The sequence below is a fragment of the Suricata suricatta genome, chromosome 2, assembly GCF_006229205.1.
Source record: "Suricata suricatta isolate VVHF042 chromosome 2, meerkat_22Aug2017_6uvM2_HiC, whole genome shotgun sequence".
Lineage (NCBI taxonomy): Eukaryota > Metazoa > Chordata > Mammalia > Carnivora > Herpestidae > Suricata > Suricata suricatta.
Genome location: NC_043701.1, coordinates 175,131,123 through 175,146,492, shown reverse-complemented (window position 1 = coordinate 175,146,492; position 15,370 = coordinate 175,131,123). Strand labels below are relative to the sequence as shown.

Here is a 15,370-nt window from a genome sequence, read left to right as displayed (position 1 = left end):
AAAGAATGAAATATGGCCATTTGTAGGAAAGTGGATGGACCTCAAGGGTGTCATGCTAAGTGAAATAAGTCAGGCAGAGAAAGACAGATACCATATGTTTGCACTCATAGGTCTAACAGGAGAACAGGAGAAACCTAATGGAGGACCAGGGGGAGGGGAAGGGGGAAAGAGAGTTGAGGAGAGAGAGGGACGCAAAACTTGAGAGACTATTGAATACTGAAAATGAACCGAGGGCTGAAGGGGAAGGGGGGAAAAGAGATGGAGGTGATGGAGGAGGGCACTTGTGGGGAAGAGCACTGGGTGTTGTATGGAAACTAATTTGACAATAAACTACTTAAAAAAAAAAAAGGAAACCATGCCACTGCTCTGTTTGAAACCCTCCAATGGCTCCCCATTTCATTCAAAGTCAAAGTTCTTCAATGGCACAAAGTCTTGCAGGATCACACGTCTCTTAGACCCCTCTCTGCCCCTGTTCCCTCTACTCCAGCCACAGACGCGGGCCTGCAGGCCTCTGCACCAGCTGTGCCCCTACCTGCCACGCTCTTCGACCGCACACTCACCTGCTAACTCTCATGGAGGGTTCGGCACCCACCCAAGGTCTCACCACCAGCCAGCTCCTTCAGTCTGTCTCTGGAACCTGCACTCCCTACTAACACACCATTCTGCCAGCACAACCAGTCAGGGGCGTGCTGGAGGGAGCACCCAGAGCAGAGGGCACAGCAGGGAGGGGGTGGTTGGGGAACGCTTCTGAGAGTAGGGTCTGAGGACAATCAGGCATTTGCCAGGCAGAGGGGACATGGGGGACACCGGGGCCAAGAAACTTCAACCTCTGTGGTGGTAAGTCAGGTGGCAGGGCCAGAATGCATGGCTCAAGAAAGACCCGGGTGAAGGTCAAGGATGAAAGTGCAGGTTGGGGAGGCCAGTCAGTGGAAGGTCTGGTATTCAGCTTCAGAACTTGGACTTTATCCTGTTGTCAATGCTTCCTGACACTGGATACACAGTACAGTCATGAATGACTTAGAGAATACCAAAGTCTATTCGAAATAAGGGCCCATCCACTGGTAAAGAGCACCCTTAGTGTCAGACTGTGGTCTCCACGTACCATTTCCCAATAGAAGGAACGAGGCTCCTTGGAGATACAATGGACTCTACGTCCAGGGCCAGAAACATACAAGATGCGCCATCACATCACATCCTCCCATTCAGCAAGGAGACGGCCCATGACTACTGGGTCCTCTCGAGGGCTCAGAGCCAAGCTGGTGGCCAACAATGAGACCATGGGGAATAAGGATAATGGCCACCATGCATTGAAATGCATCCATGTTTAAATCCACACGTTTAAAACAAATCGGTTACTACTATAGAAGGGTACTGGTGAACCAGTTGGTACTTTGAAAGCATAAATACAGGGATAGAATGAACAAACTTTATCAGTGGGTAACCAAAGAGTAATTGAAAGGACCTGTTTCCGTTAGCAAATGAAGAAGGAATGACAAAATTAGAATGTCGGCATGCTGCAACCCCTAATTTATCAACAGATTTAGGCACTGAATACCCAAACTTGCTGCTGTCTCTAAAAGAAAGACAAGCGGATAGTAATGTCCCCTGACCAGGGGAAGAACATGAGACCACTTATGAAGTCAGCCCCGCAGCCCCTGCCAAGATAAAAACAAGGAATCTGAATATGATCAAGTTTCCAGATTCGATGAGAGAATTACAAGCAATTCAGAGAAATCTATTGCACGACAGAGTGGGTGACACAGCAGAATTCAAACTATGGGTCACTCTTCTGGATGAACAACGGGTAGATGGTTATAACCCATCAAAACATGTATTTATGAAAAGTATGAGAAAGTTGTAAATTTAATAATTAAAAAACATTTCTAACATTTATTTATTTTTGAGAGGGAGAGTGTAAGCAGGAGAGGGGCAGAGGAGAGAGGGAGACACAGAATCTGAAGCAGGCTCCAGGCTCTGAACTGTCAGCACAGAGCCTGACATGGGGCTCAAACTCATGAGCTGCGAGATCATGACCTAAGCTGAAGTCAGACACTTAACTGGCTGAGCCACCCAGGCGCCCCGAGACAGTTGTAAATTTAAACACTAATACTTGATGATAACACTTACTTTTTCAGAGCTGCACTAGGCTATTGTAGTGATTTGTGTGTGTGTATATAGGAGCCCATATCGCTTAGCGAGATCTACTGAAATGTTCACAGACAAAATATACATGATACTTACTATGAACCGCTACTGATGGGGAGGATGGGTGAAACAAGACCGGCCGTGAGTTTGTAATTGCTGAAGCAGGGTGAAGGGCACGTAGACTATTTTCTGACTTTACTTTTTACAGTTTGAAACTATGAGAAGTTATGGAAGTATTAGCCCCTATGCTCCATCCTGCAGAGATTCAAATTAATGAGTCTGGGCTTCAGCTCGGGCACTGGTATTTTTTTAAGGCTCTGCAGGTGTTTCTACAGCTCAGCCAAGGTTGAAAACTTTGTAATCGCTTATGTGAGACACGCTGAGGGCCTCTTCTGAGACCAAGACGGAGGCGATGGAGGGGAACTGGTCTGTGACAGGTCACAGAATCAAGCACATAGTCTTTGATTAGATAGGGGAAGAGATGAGGAAGATGGAGGGGTCAAGGACAGTGCAAGAGTTTCAGGCTTGGGTGACTGTGGGTGCTGGTAAGTGGAGCAGGGAATATGTCAGGCCTGGTAGCTTCGGGGATCTGGGGGAAGGCGACTTCTGATGGAGACACTCAGTGGGCCATTTGGCTTGTAAATCTATAGATCCACATTGAGACTCTGAAGCAGACACAGAAACTTGGGCCCCACAGGACGGTCCCCCAAACCGAGACAGAGGTCGGGGATGGCCTCCACCAAGGGTGGCATTAGGTCCACTAGGAAATAGCGGCATCTTGGGAGCCTGGAAACACCCTACTCCTTTCATGACTGGTCTCCATTCTTTGCCCTCCCTCCCACCCACTGTCCACCTTCCTTGGACAGACCCCCAAAGGGCAATCTGCCAGGCTGGGGTGCTAGGCCTTCCTGCATATTTCTACACCCAGTCCTAAAAGCGCATGCAGATCAAACACTGTTTGTTAAACAAATCACCGACGAGAAAACGTGAAAGACGTCTCCTTGTGGTATCAAACATGGCCACGCACGCCAGCAGCCGCTGGAGGCATGTTGGCTTGAAATGACCCACGCGTGTTCATTCCACGAACACTCAATGCCGGTAGGTGCCAGGCACCACGCCAGGTAGGGGTGAAGAGGGATCTCAGGGTCCTGGCCTCAGGGGGCTTGCATTCTAGCAGAGGAGTAGACAGTACATAAGTACACAGACACAAGTTTTAAACTTTTAGAATATGGGTTTTCAGCCAAGAGAAAGGGTCGTGGAATCCAAGTGTTATCTTGGAGTCCTCGGGCACTTCCTGGGTGGGGTACTAACCCAGGCTCCCAGAATTGCTGGGACTTCACTTTAAAGCAGCAGTAACTGAGACCCAGAGAGGGAGGTGGGTCACCCGTGGTCACCCAGCAGGTACAGACTCGCGGACAAGTCAGTGTTCTCAAAGTCCGCATTAGAAATCTCCTGAGCAACAATTTTATTCTTCACCCTTCTAAACGATGTGGTCTGTCTTTTCCTTTGGGCAAATACAGTCATGGTCACAGAGGGCCACGGGGCCTCCTTGGGAGCAGGGACTTACCACTGAGTCCAGGAACTGAATGTAACACTCCAGTCCAGGCCTGGTTTCGCAGAACTGCCGGAAAAGCAGCCTCCCGATTGGCTGCTTGTCACATAAACTGCAGTAATCTCTGTCTGGAAACAGGAAAAAAAAAAAAAAAAAGGAAAAGAAAGAAAGAATGTGGTGAGATGTAGGAGAGAGTCAGGCTGAGCCGTCCTATCAACCCGCACCTGGATCTAGAGCCCCAGGCGGATGGGGCACGGTAACTGGCAAATTCTCAGAACCCCTTGTTTATCTCCAGGCTGTGCAGACTCAGAGGGAACAAAGTTGGTTTAGAGGAAGACAGCTTTAGTTCCTAGCTCATTCTTCCTTCCTCAGGCCAGATGCCAGCAGTTCTGGGGATGATGCCTCCACCCCCTGGGTTGTCGATCACCGTGTCACACTCCCCAGTTAGTGACTGGATAGGGGTGGCAGGCATGTATCCCAAGCCAGTTTCCATCCCAGACTGTGTGGGGCAGGTCAAGCAGAATGCTCTCTCTCCCTCCGGGTGTTGGGGTACATGGGGATGAGGCCAGAGTGTGCTCTTGACCCTGTAAGGAGAGTTGCTGTGATAATGAGGCTCATGCACAGAGGAGGTCAGGGCTGGGGAAACGACAAGAAGAACAGTTGGTGTCCTCATGGTGTCATAAACCCCTGGATCAAACCATGCCTGCAGCTCAAACCGCATCTGAAAACTTTACTTTGAAAAGATTTAAAAATTACTTGGGATTCAAAGCATTTCAAATTATGAAAACCCTGCATTTTCCAGCTGAGGAGCTAGAAGCACGGAAATGAGAAGTGACCAGCTTTCAGCCATTCGGCAGCCCAGAGAGTTCTAGAAAGGAAATGTAGTGTAGGACTCCAAGCCTGTTCACCTGGAGACCTGGTGTGAGCCAATGACCTGCTATGTGACTTCAAGCAACTCACTTGTTCTGAGGCCTCAGTCTTCCTCAGAAAAATAAAGACGCACTTTGGAGGTAAGATGGGGGGAGGGGGAATCTTCTGGTTCTTCTTGCAATGATGTCAAAGCCTCCACAGATGGTTTCTTCCACCAGAGAGATGCTCAAGGGACTGAGACCTGTTGCCTCCTGCCTTCTCAAGCACTGAACATCGGATCTTTGCGCAGCTGCACTAGAAACCTCACAGGCAGGTGACCTCACGTGCAAAGCAGAAGCAGAATCCTCCCCTTGGGGGGGGGGGTTCTCTGGACATCAGGAACACAACAAGGAGATATGCACGCAACCATCACATCAACTCGCTTTTGCACCCAAAGAGCTTTACAGAAAGTAAAGCTCTGACTTGCACGGAGGGTGGTGGCCCTGAGCTCGGGCTCGGGAACTAAACTACCTGGGTTCAAACCCCGGCCTCACCATTCACTGCCTGTGTCCTGGGCAACTGACGTTAACACTTTCATACTTCGGTTTCCTCATCTGTCAACTGCGGACAGTAGTCGAACCCATCTTCTAGGGCTGTCATGAGGACTAACGAAGACAATGCATAGGAAAGACCCAGAACAGAGCGTAACACAGAGAAAGTGCTTAGGAAACACCATGTTACCATTGTGTTAATGGGGTTTTGGTCTGGTCCCTCTCCCTTCCTTCAAGGAATCTGATCTGAGCCAGAAAAAATCCAGCCTAGGTTCTAAGGGAGCTTCACGACAGGCACGTGACCCAGTCCTAACCAATCAGAGCCCTCATCTCTCAGCTGCAGGCCTGGTTGTTGGACGGGCACATGACTCAGCCCTAGACAGTAAGAGGTCCCTGTTTCTGCCACAGTGATAGGTTCAGAAACAGACATGTGACTCAATGCTAGCCAATCAGAGCCTTCTATCTCCAGATTCAAGGCGTAGGACCTGAGCTGGTGGTAGTCCCGTAGAAGTTACAGGAATGGCATCTGCTTCTCTTTCGGATGTCAAGGTCTGAGGACCAGTCCATCAAGAGCCGCCACAGTTGTCTTTCCCACTAGGCAGTGAGAACCCACAGAGAACGAAGCAGGGGAAAGCGGGCTGAGTGCAGACGGAAGAAACCCGTGCTATGAACATCCCCGGAGCCCGTGAAGCCAGCCTCGTCGAGGCCTGCCAGGTGCCTGTGGGTTTATTTGCCCGACAAGAATGCTTTAATCATTTAGTGTTGGGTTTGTGTCTCTTGCAACCAAAAGAGAAAGTGACTAGGCATACAGGTTGGAGAGTTTTACAGCCCACTTCTCCTCTCAGGGGTAAACTGGCTGAAGGCAGGACCTGTTTTTGTGGGCATTCACCAGCTCTAAGTACACTGGGTCAGAAGCCACTCAGAAATTTCTCTTCTCTCCTGAGTGGACGCTTTGATCAACACAGTTAGCCACCTTCCAAGCTCCCCCTCTTATCTTTCAAATGGTTTCGGGGATGAAACTCGCTTTGGACTGTAGCCTTAACTCGGTTACCTTTCCATGCACAGATGGTTCACAAATGGCCACTCCAACAAACATTTAACCCACCTCGATGTGTGCCAGAATTGGTGGAGTGGGGGGTGGGAGGGAATGGGATGCGATCCCAGCCCTCAGGGAGCCTGGATTCTGTTGAACAGGGTGGAGTGTGTGGGTGAGCAGACAAGATCCCAAGTGACAGCAATAAAATGTCAAGTTAGATGAGTGTTATCGTCAGCCACAGTAGGGAATCTGGGAAGGAGGGAGCCGAGAGGGTGACAGGTCTGCAGCCTGCACCTGTTAGCACGAGGCCCTGTAGATAGAGCCTGCGTTCTCGCAGCCTCCCATTGAACCTGATCCCCCCACCAAGGCAGGGAAAGCCAACTACCTCATCCTTTCCCAGTCAGACGAACCTCCCCAGCACAAACAGAATGGAAGTAAAGTGAGTACCTTGTGTCAAACTCCAGTTTTATTAGATTATGGCAGAGAGAACTGCACGGCTTGTGTGATTTGAGCAATGGGCCCCTCCCTATTTCCAAAAGCAATTAAGAGATTTCATGTACCATATTGTGATTCCTTAAGGGTTCATCTGACAGGATTTTTTCTCTCCATATGGCGTTTGCTGTCAGTATGGAAACAAGACTGTTATAAACTCACAGCACAGTAAACACCATGTGATCCCAACACAAGCTGTCAGCACCTCAGTTCCGTGCCTCTCCCAACTGTACGGAGGGTCCCCGGCAAGAGAGCCACGCGTCGGAAGCCCAGAAAGAAAGAAAAGAATCGGAAATATCTACTTGGATTCTTTTCTCAGGCTTCTAGAAAGATAAGTGGGCTTATCTTCTGAGGAAGCATCACCACCACCAGCATCAATAAAATCCAACGGCAACATGTTTGCAGTTCCTTTAGAAATAAAGAACGAGGGCATGGCAGGGAGGCTGTGAATTTGGAAACTGATCAGAGTGACACGAGGAGATGCAAATTGTCCAGTGCAAACCCAAGGTGCCCGTCGCTTCTGCAAAGTCACACGATACAAGTTGGAAGCACAGGGAGGTCCATAACGCATGTTGGGCTTGGGGGAAGGGTCATCCAACAAAGAAGGGCAGAGCCTTTTCTCTCTGTCTCTGACTCTCTCTATCTCTCAGGCTGAGAGCACCCTGGGAGGTTATGCCCACAGGCATGTACATGCTGTCCACTCCCAAACACAGAGACAATGCCAACTCTTCTAGAACATGAAAATCCTGCTTTGGGCTGTGTGCCTCATTGGCCCTTCCCTCCAAGCCAGAAAGAATCTTTCATTATAGGCAGCATCAGGCTCCTCTATCCCGAAGTATCCACCAATCATCTAATTATTCTAGCTTTACTCTTGTGGGTCCTTCACTTAACAAACTGTCATCCAAGGTCTCCCGATTCTTGATACAAGAAGGTTCCTTCAACTTTAAGATTCTCTTCTTGAATTCAACAACTGGGGGGGGGTGTGGATGAATGGCAGGAAACGTCTTAAACTTACTGGCAGGTTGATGATCTAGGAACAGGCCTAGTGTTAACAGCTGATAGTCAGTGGAGACCAAGAATGGGGGTGTGGCCTTTGTGATGTGATGTTCGACCTTGGCCATGGTTAATAGAGGTCTAGTGGATAAGGCAGACTGGAGCATATCTCAAGGAAGGTGACTGGAAATGGGGAAGGGACTATGAAGCCCCTTATAAGCTCTAGGGCACTGAGCTGTGCCCTTGATCGAAGGGCAGAGTGCCCCAGGGAGGGGGGGCTGGTTCACCGTGCACACGGGAGTGTGGTGGGAGATCATATGTTGCCAAGGCAGGCTGGGCCCAGGAAAGGGCTGGGCTCCAAGGCCAAGGAGACTGGAATGGGTTCGGTGTCCCAGCACGGATCATGTTAGAGTGCATGTGATTTGAGTAGGGTTCACAGAAGGGTGGGCAGTGGGGTGGGGAGCAGGAAGCCCGCTCAAGAGTGGGATCAGTGCCCTCACAGAGCCCCCTGAGCACTCCCTCACCCCTTCTGCCATGTGAGGACACAGCAAGAAGAAAGCAGGTTCTCGGCACACACTGAATCCACCAGCACCTTGATTTTGGACGCTCAGCCTCCAGAACTGTGAGAGAGAAATGCCTGTTGTTTCGACTGTGGTGTTCTGCTAATGCGGCCGGAGTGGCCTTACTTGCTCTACAGTCTCAGGCAAGTCCCGTGACCAGGGGCCCGGCCGCCTCACATGTCACACGGGCACGCTGGGTGAGGCCAGCGGCCCTACCCCGGGGATTAGCAACCTGCCCGTCTCAGCACTTAGTGGGTCCCACGTGAAAAGCAGCTCCTCAGACAGATCGCAGCTCTTCTAGAAGATTCAAGAAATGGTGACTTTTACTTCTCTGAAGGCTCAGAAAGAAAATGGGATGTAGTGAAAGGGGACCGGACTCCATATCAGACCAAAGAAGGCAAAAACCACCCCTCGTGTCGCTGAGCCATGGACTCCCGGCTGGGAGAGGGCAGGGGCCAGGGCCCTGCCCGCCCTCCTCTGCCTCACTCGGAGCCTCCCTCTCAGAGAGCAGCCACATGTCCGTGCCGCACATGGCCGAGGTTAGGCTCTCACAACCCAGTCAATTCCTTCAAGACTCATAACCCCCGGTGGACTCAGAACCAGGAATGATATTGATAGTGCAGATAAATAAATGCTGTCACTGTTTTCATTCTTTTCGAGTGACATGAAATGGGAACATACTTTCTTAATTAAGAGCTGTGGTATGCGGACGCTTGGAGGGCAACCAGATTTTCCCAACTGAAGGCCAGAACACAGGCGGCGAGGACAGTGTGGCTCCCCTCAGAAGGCCACAGACCCAAGTAAGCGAGGATGTCACCCCCTCCCCCGGCTGGGACAGTTGGCCTCTGTCCCTCACGGATGGGGAGCAAGGGCCTGGGGAGTCAGGGCCTGGGGGGGGGGCGGGGAGGGGTGTCGCTGACTGGAACCTGCCTGGGACTGTTTTCATTGTTGCCCCCGGCGCTCCTTGAACTTGGGCCAATGAAAATGCACGTTCCATTTCAGAAGTAAGAGCAAGAAAGGCGGCTTCCTGAGGAAATGGAAACGCTAACAGGAGCCCTTGGAAATGAAACCACATGTTTATTGTACACGGAGGAGGGGGGAGGGGGGGTGTCCAAAAGTGATTTCTGGAGCCATTTTTCTACCAACTGGAGGATTATATTATTTCATTTTGTTTCATTTTGTTTTATTTAACATTGTTTTTCCAAAATACCAGGTTTGTTTTTTTTTTTAAGGCTTTTGTTTTGTTTTTTTCAGGGCACGGGGAGGGGCTGATAGGTCCTAAGGCAGTTTAGGAAAACAGATGTGAGGAGAGTGGAGTCCGCCAGGCCATGAGCCCTTCGCTCTGCCGTACTCCAGGTCTAAAACAATAAATAGAAAAGTGATTTGAAGAGAGCTTTCTCTTAAAAATTCCTGCCAAAGCTGGAAAAAACAATCAAGTGCTTGCTCTAAGGAAAAAAGCACTCTGACGTCTGAAAGGCAAGGGAGCATCAGTTCCTCACAGCCCACCTCTCGGGAGGAGCGAGAGAGGAGAAGGGAAACATTTGGTATTTGGTTAGTGGCAGCCGAGTGGACTCCTATGGCTTTGAGAGAGATGTTTTTATGTGAAAAGAAAATGACATATGGCACGTTACACAAACATACCCAAGCCAAAGCCCCATCTTCCTGTGCCTTGTGTCCCCCTCATTCTGGTCTCAAGTTTTACTGCGAGTCTGGGAAAGAGCTGGGGGCTGAGCTGGACAGGACACAGAGCATATGCTGTCACCGCAGGGCCCCCTGGGCAATAATGGGGCCCCAGAGTCAGGCGGTGACCTCTCCCTTATCCTCAAGGCCAAGAAAAGCAAACAGTTTAGATATTCCCTTGCAGTGGTAATGAAACTAAGGATTGGGTGCGTAAGCGGAGGAGTGGGTGGTGCAAGCGGACCCCGGGAACAGCCAGGTGTCAGAGACACGATGCAGGCAGGGGCTGGGAGGAGCCTGGCACGTTGGAAAGAGTCAGGGTTCGAGGTGGGACCCAAGTTCCAGGCCTGGCCCTGCCACCAGCAGACGGAAGTCCCGAACCATTGCGCTCCGAGCCATCTTCTATGCAGAGAGCCCGCTGATCTGCGCCTGGAAGCCTTCCTTCCGCACTAGGTCTAGGTGAGCACGGTGACCAAGGGGCGTGAGCAGAAAGGCCCCCGGTACATCGGCAGTGGCAGCTCCTGAAAACACCCCGCAAAATGGGGATGCGCCGATGTATGACCTCTAGTTCTATTTGTCTAGATCTCAGTAGTTTTACAAATGAGGGGAAAGCACCGATCCTAAAAACACAGCTGCAAAATCACTGAGACCAAGAAGGGCCTTGGAAGCAAAGAGGCTGTAACCACCAGACACGTCCCCTTGTAGTTACAGGACTTGGGTCACATGCAGGTGCTTATGAGCCCTCCGCGTTCACCCTGAGTGGCCTAGGATGGAACCTTCTGGAGAGCGGGGGCCAGGCCTGCTGTGGTGCTGGCCACTGGGACAGCAACATCAACAGTGGATGCTGTCCCTTCCTTGTGACCCAAGGCCCTCCCTGGCTCCACTCTGCCCACAGCCAGCCCGAGGATGCTACTCCCTAGAGTCACATTCTTTCTACCAGCTCTTTTCTCCTGGAAAACAAATTTCCATGCAGATACATGCAGTTTTAGAAACTGAAGTACCCAGGCCACGCCCAGGCCAACGGCATCAAATCTCTGGAGATGGCTTCCATGGTTTTTAAGGCTGCCGGGGTGATTCCAGCTCCGTGCTAACTGTAAGGTCTGAGCTCACATTTCCTCCCCAGCCCCTGGGGCAGTGCCTGGCCGGAGCAGGAAGGCAGCTATACGCATCAGTGGACAAAGGATGGAGTCAGGGAATGCACGAATCAGTGTGACATGGAGGCCACTGGCTTCCAAACGGGGATAGAAGCCTCAGGCCCCCCCATGGTTAATCTGCCAGAAGTGAGGGTCCCCCAGTAGCAACTAGATGACAGTTGTTCCTAGCAGGGCTTCAGTCCGAGGGAAATAAAAGGCTCTGGGTGTCCGAGCCGAGATGATGCCACGTGCTGTGCTGGGAGGGGAAACCGAGGTGGGTCCGGAGCCCGCGGAAGTGAGGTGGGGCTGAATGTGGGGTCCTGCCTGACTTGCTGCTTTCCAGAAAGCTCAACCAGAGCCATAGGAATGGGGCCAGGGGACTGGACTTTGCCTCCAGCACCTTCTCTGACCCTTATATTATCTCAGACCCGTTATTGTCCCTGGACCTTGGTCTCTCCTTTTACAAAATTAACCTGACGAATGAGAGGAGCTTAAATGAACTCCCAACTTGGTAGTTCCTGTGAGGAGTTCAGTGGGGATGGAGACACCACAGGGGCCTTTCTCCAACATCAGAGCTCCAAGGAGAGCACACAGCCTCTGGGGCCCTGACGCCCACAAAGCTGCCTTCCCGCCCACATCTGCACTGTGACCAGAGCAGGAACCGAGCAAGCATGAGCTTCAAGGCAAAACTTCCCAAAGGCCCAGGAAGGGTGCTGTCTGGGGGCCAGGGGCCCTGGTTTCCATCAAAGCCCCTACACTTTGCTGTGAGGCCCTGGGGTTGTCACTCCCCCTCTCTGTGCCTCAGTCTCTCTCAAGTGCTTGTCTGGTTTACTCTTGGATGGCAATGCCTGCCCCACCCTTACTGTGAGCTGCCCTGGCTCTGAAGCCCCCGAGACTGGGCCATCTGGGGCCCCAGGGACTGGCTTCACCTGGAGCTATGAGCAAATGAAGCAAACGCCACGGGAGGGCGGGGCCAGGAAACGGCCGGGCAAGCAGGGGCCAAGGCACATAGCAGCCTCTATACAGAGAGGCAGCCCGGCTCCTTCCTGGGCCATGGGCCAGGGTCCAGGGAGGTTCGCAGCTGTGCTGGCCAAAGGCACTTGAGAAACGAATGCCCGGGAAGGCGGAAGCCGCTGATGACCTGAAAGTCCTGATGTCACAGGGTCTGCAGACCCCCGGCAGCAATAATCCTCTTGCCACGAACCCCATCAGGGACTCCTTCATCCTGAGTCTGTACACTTCCAGGGACAGGAGACGCTTTACCTGCAGAGGGTCCAGTGCTCTTTATCAACATCATGTTAAGAGTCCATTCTTATTTTAAGGCCAAACGTGTCTTTCTGTAATACCTGCTCCTAGCTCCTCCTTGTTGGGAGACAGAGAACAAATGTTAGGTGACAGTTATTCTCTGGGCCCAGAGTCTTCTCGCAGGTAAACTAGTTTCCTCTAGCTGCCACCTTCCGACTTCCTAGAACACCAGCCACGTGACACACCCGAACTGTTTCCCTGGCGGGCCTGGCCCACTGGAGCCTGATCCAGGTTTTTGGCACGTCAACAACTCCCTTCGAACCGTCTTTGCCGAAGTCAGCCCCCAACGCAAGAGGGGCTAGAGTGGGGGAGACAGGCACATTCACGGCACACAGAGTTCACGCGACGTCCAGACAAGAAACGGCAGAGGCTAGTGCTTCCGCAGAAACTAACACAGAGAAAGCTGCAGTCTGGACGCAGACCGCTTGGCTGAGCTATAGCTCAAGGGAGTCAGGATCTTAGACATGGGCTTGTATAGGGTGTGGCAGAGCTAGTTTTCAGAAAAAGAGGACCTCCAGGCCAGGCCGTGGCCTTCCCTCTGTCACCTGATGTATAACGATAACAGACATGGTAATGCTAACATGAATGGGTGCTTGCTGTATACCAGGCACCTTGCTAGGCACTTTACACGTTGGTTTCCTGCAGGCCTCATAATAGGCCTATGAAAAGGATGCTACGATCAGCCTGTTTTTAGATTCCAAAAGAGGCACTGAGAAGAATTAGCACAAGGCCACCGAGCAGCAAGTGACAGAGACAGGATTTGAACAGTTCTGGAACTTTTAGCTTCTAGGGATCCACAGCAGCAGCAGGCAAGGACCCAGGGCTCTGAGAAGTGGGTGAGATCTCACCAGTGGCACCATCTAGGGGTCTGCGGGGGAGGGGGCATCCCTGTAACCTGGACATCCCCCTAGCCAGGGGTCATCCCCCTTTCACAGGCCGGGGGCCTCTCTGCACATCGAGCCTGGGAGCTCCAGCCTCTACATACAGAGGGCTGGAAAGGCCACGACAGCTCAGCGGCCGGTGAGCAGCTGGACAGCTGTATACCACGGCCTAGGCCAGCACAGGAGGACGATCTGGAGTGCCCTCTCCCTTCTCCTCTTCCAGAACACTGATCCAAGTATGCTGTCCCCTCCCCTCTGAGCTTCTGCAGCTCCACGGCCTGCAGCACACCTGTGATCACGGAACCTCTGTGCTGTCTCATTCTTAAGCTCTTGTCCCCAGACTTGGCCTTGCCTCCTCGGCTGAGCTGCAAACCGTAAATTCTCTCTCCACTGCCACCCCCTTTGGATCCTCTGGACGTACAGTCTGGGACAGTCTGGACCCTATGAGGTCACCAATAAATATAGAATTGATTAAAGCAGGAGCAGCCATGAGAAAAGTTATTCACTGGGATCCTGTTTATACTTCTTTTGTCAAAACAAATCCCTTGCTCCTTGAAGATAGAAGTCTTAAAGTCCTTGGTGTTTAGAAGTAAATGCTTGGCTTTTAATAGGGTGTTGGAACTTCATTTTCATAGCACATTCCTGGGCTTGGACCTACACTGAGGCAAGTCCTTAAGCCAACAGGACAGAAGTCCAAGCAGGGCCAGACAGAGCTTGGAGCAGGCAGGGCCGGACTGCCTTGTTCCCTGTGAAGCCCAGCACCTAGCACAGAGCCTGGCCCAGGGCTGGCGCGCAGTAACATTGGCCGAGTGAGTGACTAGGATACATTAACGACCTAACGCATCAATTTGCTAGCTGTTGGCTATAGCCTAATGTACCTGCTTCCGAATTCCTCGCTGTGCTGGGTGTTAATGAATGGGTCTCCCATCCCGGAAACGGAGCCCCTTTCCAGCACTGACCCCCCCCCCCCCCCCCCCGCTTCACAACGCAGTAATGTCAGAGCTGGAGAAAGGACGTGTTATAGTGTGTGGCCATCTACTTCACAGAAAAGCTGAAGGAAAGCCAGTCTGACGCCCTCGCCTCCCAGGTGGGGAAACTGAGGCCCGGCTAGACAAAGGGTCTCATCGTACTCATCACCCCAGGGCTTGCTCAGCTGCCTTGGACGCTCCCATCATGATCAGGGAGTGGAAGTCCTCTAGTAAAACTCAAAGCCCCTCACCCAAGGGTCCCACCCAAGCCCGGCGCAGAGACGCCCAGTCAAGCCTTTTAAACCTTCACTCTTGGGATCCTGCGTTTGGAGCTTGGGCAAGTGGAGCTGCTGCCGGCGGCCCGAAGGCCTGTAATTGATGCCACATAGGTGCCTCATATAAATCTTCAAGGGCCGTCTCTGCATGGAGCCAAATTGAGGCTTTTAATCCTCAAGAAGAAAAAAGCTAAATACCTCCTGCATTTTCATTTTTATCTAAGTGGAAGAGCACAATCAGTCTGCCAGCACGCAGCACCGCTTCTTGCCAAAACCCACTCATTTTCAGCTAAAAGCTTTCTTTTTCTGTACCTCCAAGTACAGAACCAAAGTATGCAGGCCCCCACAGCACATGCTTTTCTTTCGTCCCTTCTCTCTTTCTTTTGAAAGGGCCCCACGTATCTCTAAACTGTCTGGACCACGTAAGCGCCCGCCCAGCCTGGAGCTCCACGCTCCCTTAATGCTTTTTCTCTTCCCTCTGGCTGCCAGGCTCGTGACAGACAGTTTGACAAATATTTAACAGATGCTAAGCCTAATGGGTATCTCCCTCAGCGACTCGGCACAGGACAGATAACTGGGAACAGAAAAAAAAAAAAGAAAAAGTGATCGGGATGATCAGAGAATCAGAGAATACTATTTCTCACTGGTCTGAAGGTGTAACCCATAAGGGCTGTTTGTTTTAAATTATTCCTTGCCAAGAACAATGTTCAGATGATTGAAAAATTCCACACTGAAGCCTCCAGTGCTGACGTATTTTTCCTCCTGAGCACCTGCATGGAAAGAAGCTCGGAGAATCTAAGTGGAAAAAGGGATAAGAGAACGCTCAGCAACTCTTCCATAGCGTGCTGTGTGAGCCTCCGAGGACTTCTTCACGGGGACCTGGGTTCTCACAGGCCAGCCTGTAACTGCATTTTGCTCAGGCGGAGTCAGGGCCGAAGTAGGCGACCAGAGCT

General features: G+C 51.5%; 1 protein-coding gene across 2 annotated transcripts in view; it reads right to left on the bottom strand.

Moving 5' to 3' along the window:
- Positions 1 to 15,370, bottom strand: part of GRK5 (G protein-coupled receptor kinase 5) — a 204,744-nt gene that overhangs the window by 61,690 nt on the left and 127,684 nt on the right. For both annotated transcript variants that reach the window (XM_029932677.1, XM_029932676.1), the window contains exon 3: positions 3,713 to 3,825. In XM_029932677.1, coding sequence (XP_029788537.1) covers positions 3,713 to 3,825 — 113 coding nt within the window. The remainder of the gene's footprint in view (positions 1 to 3,712; positions 3,826 to 15,370) is intronic.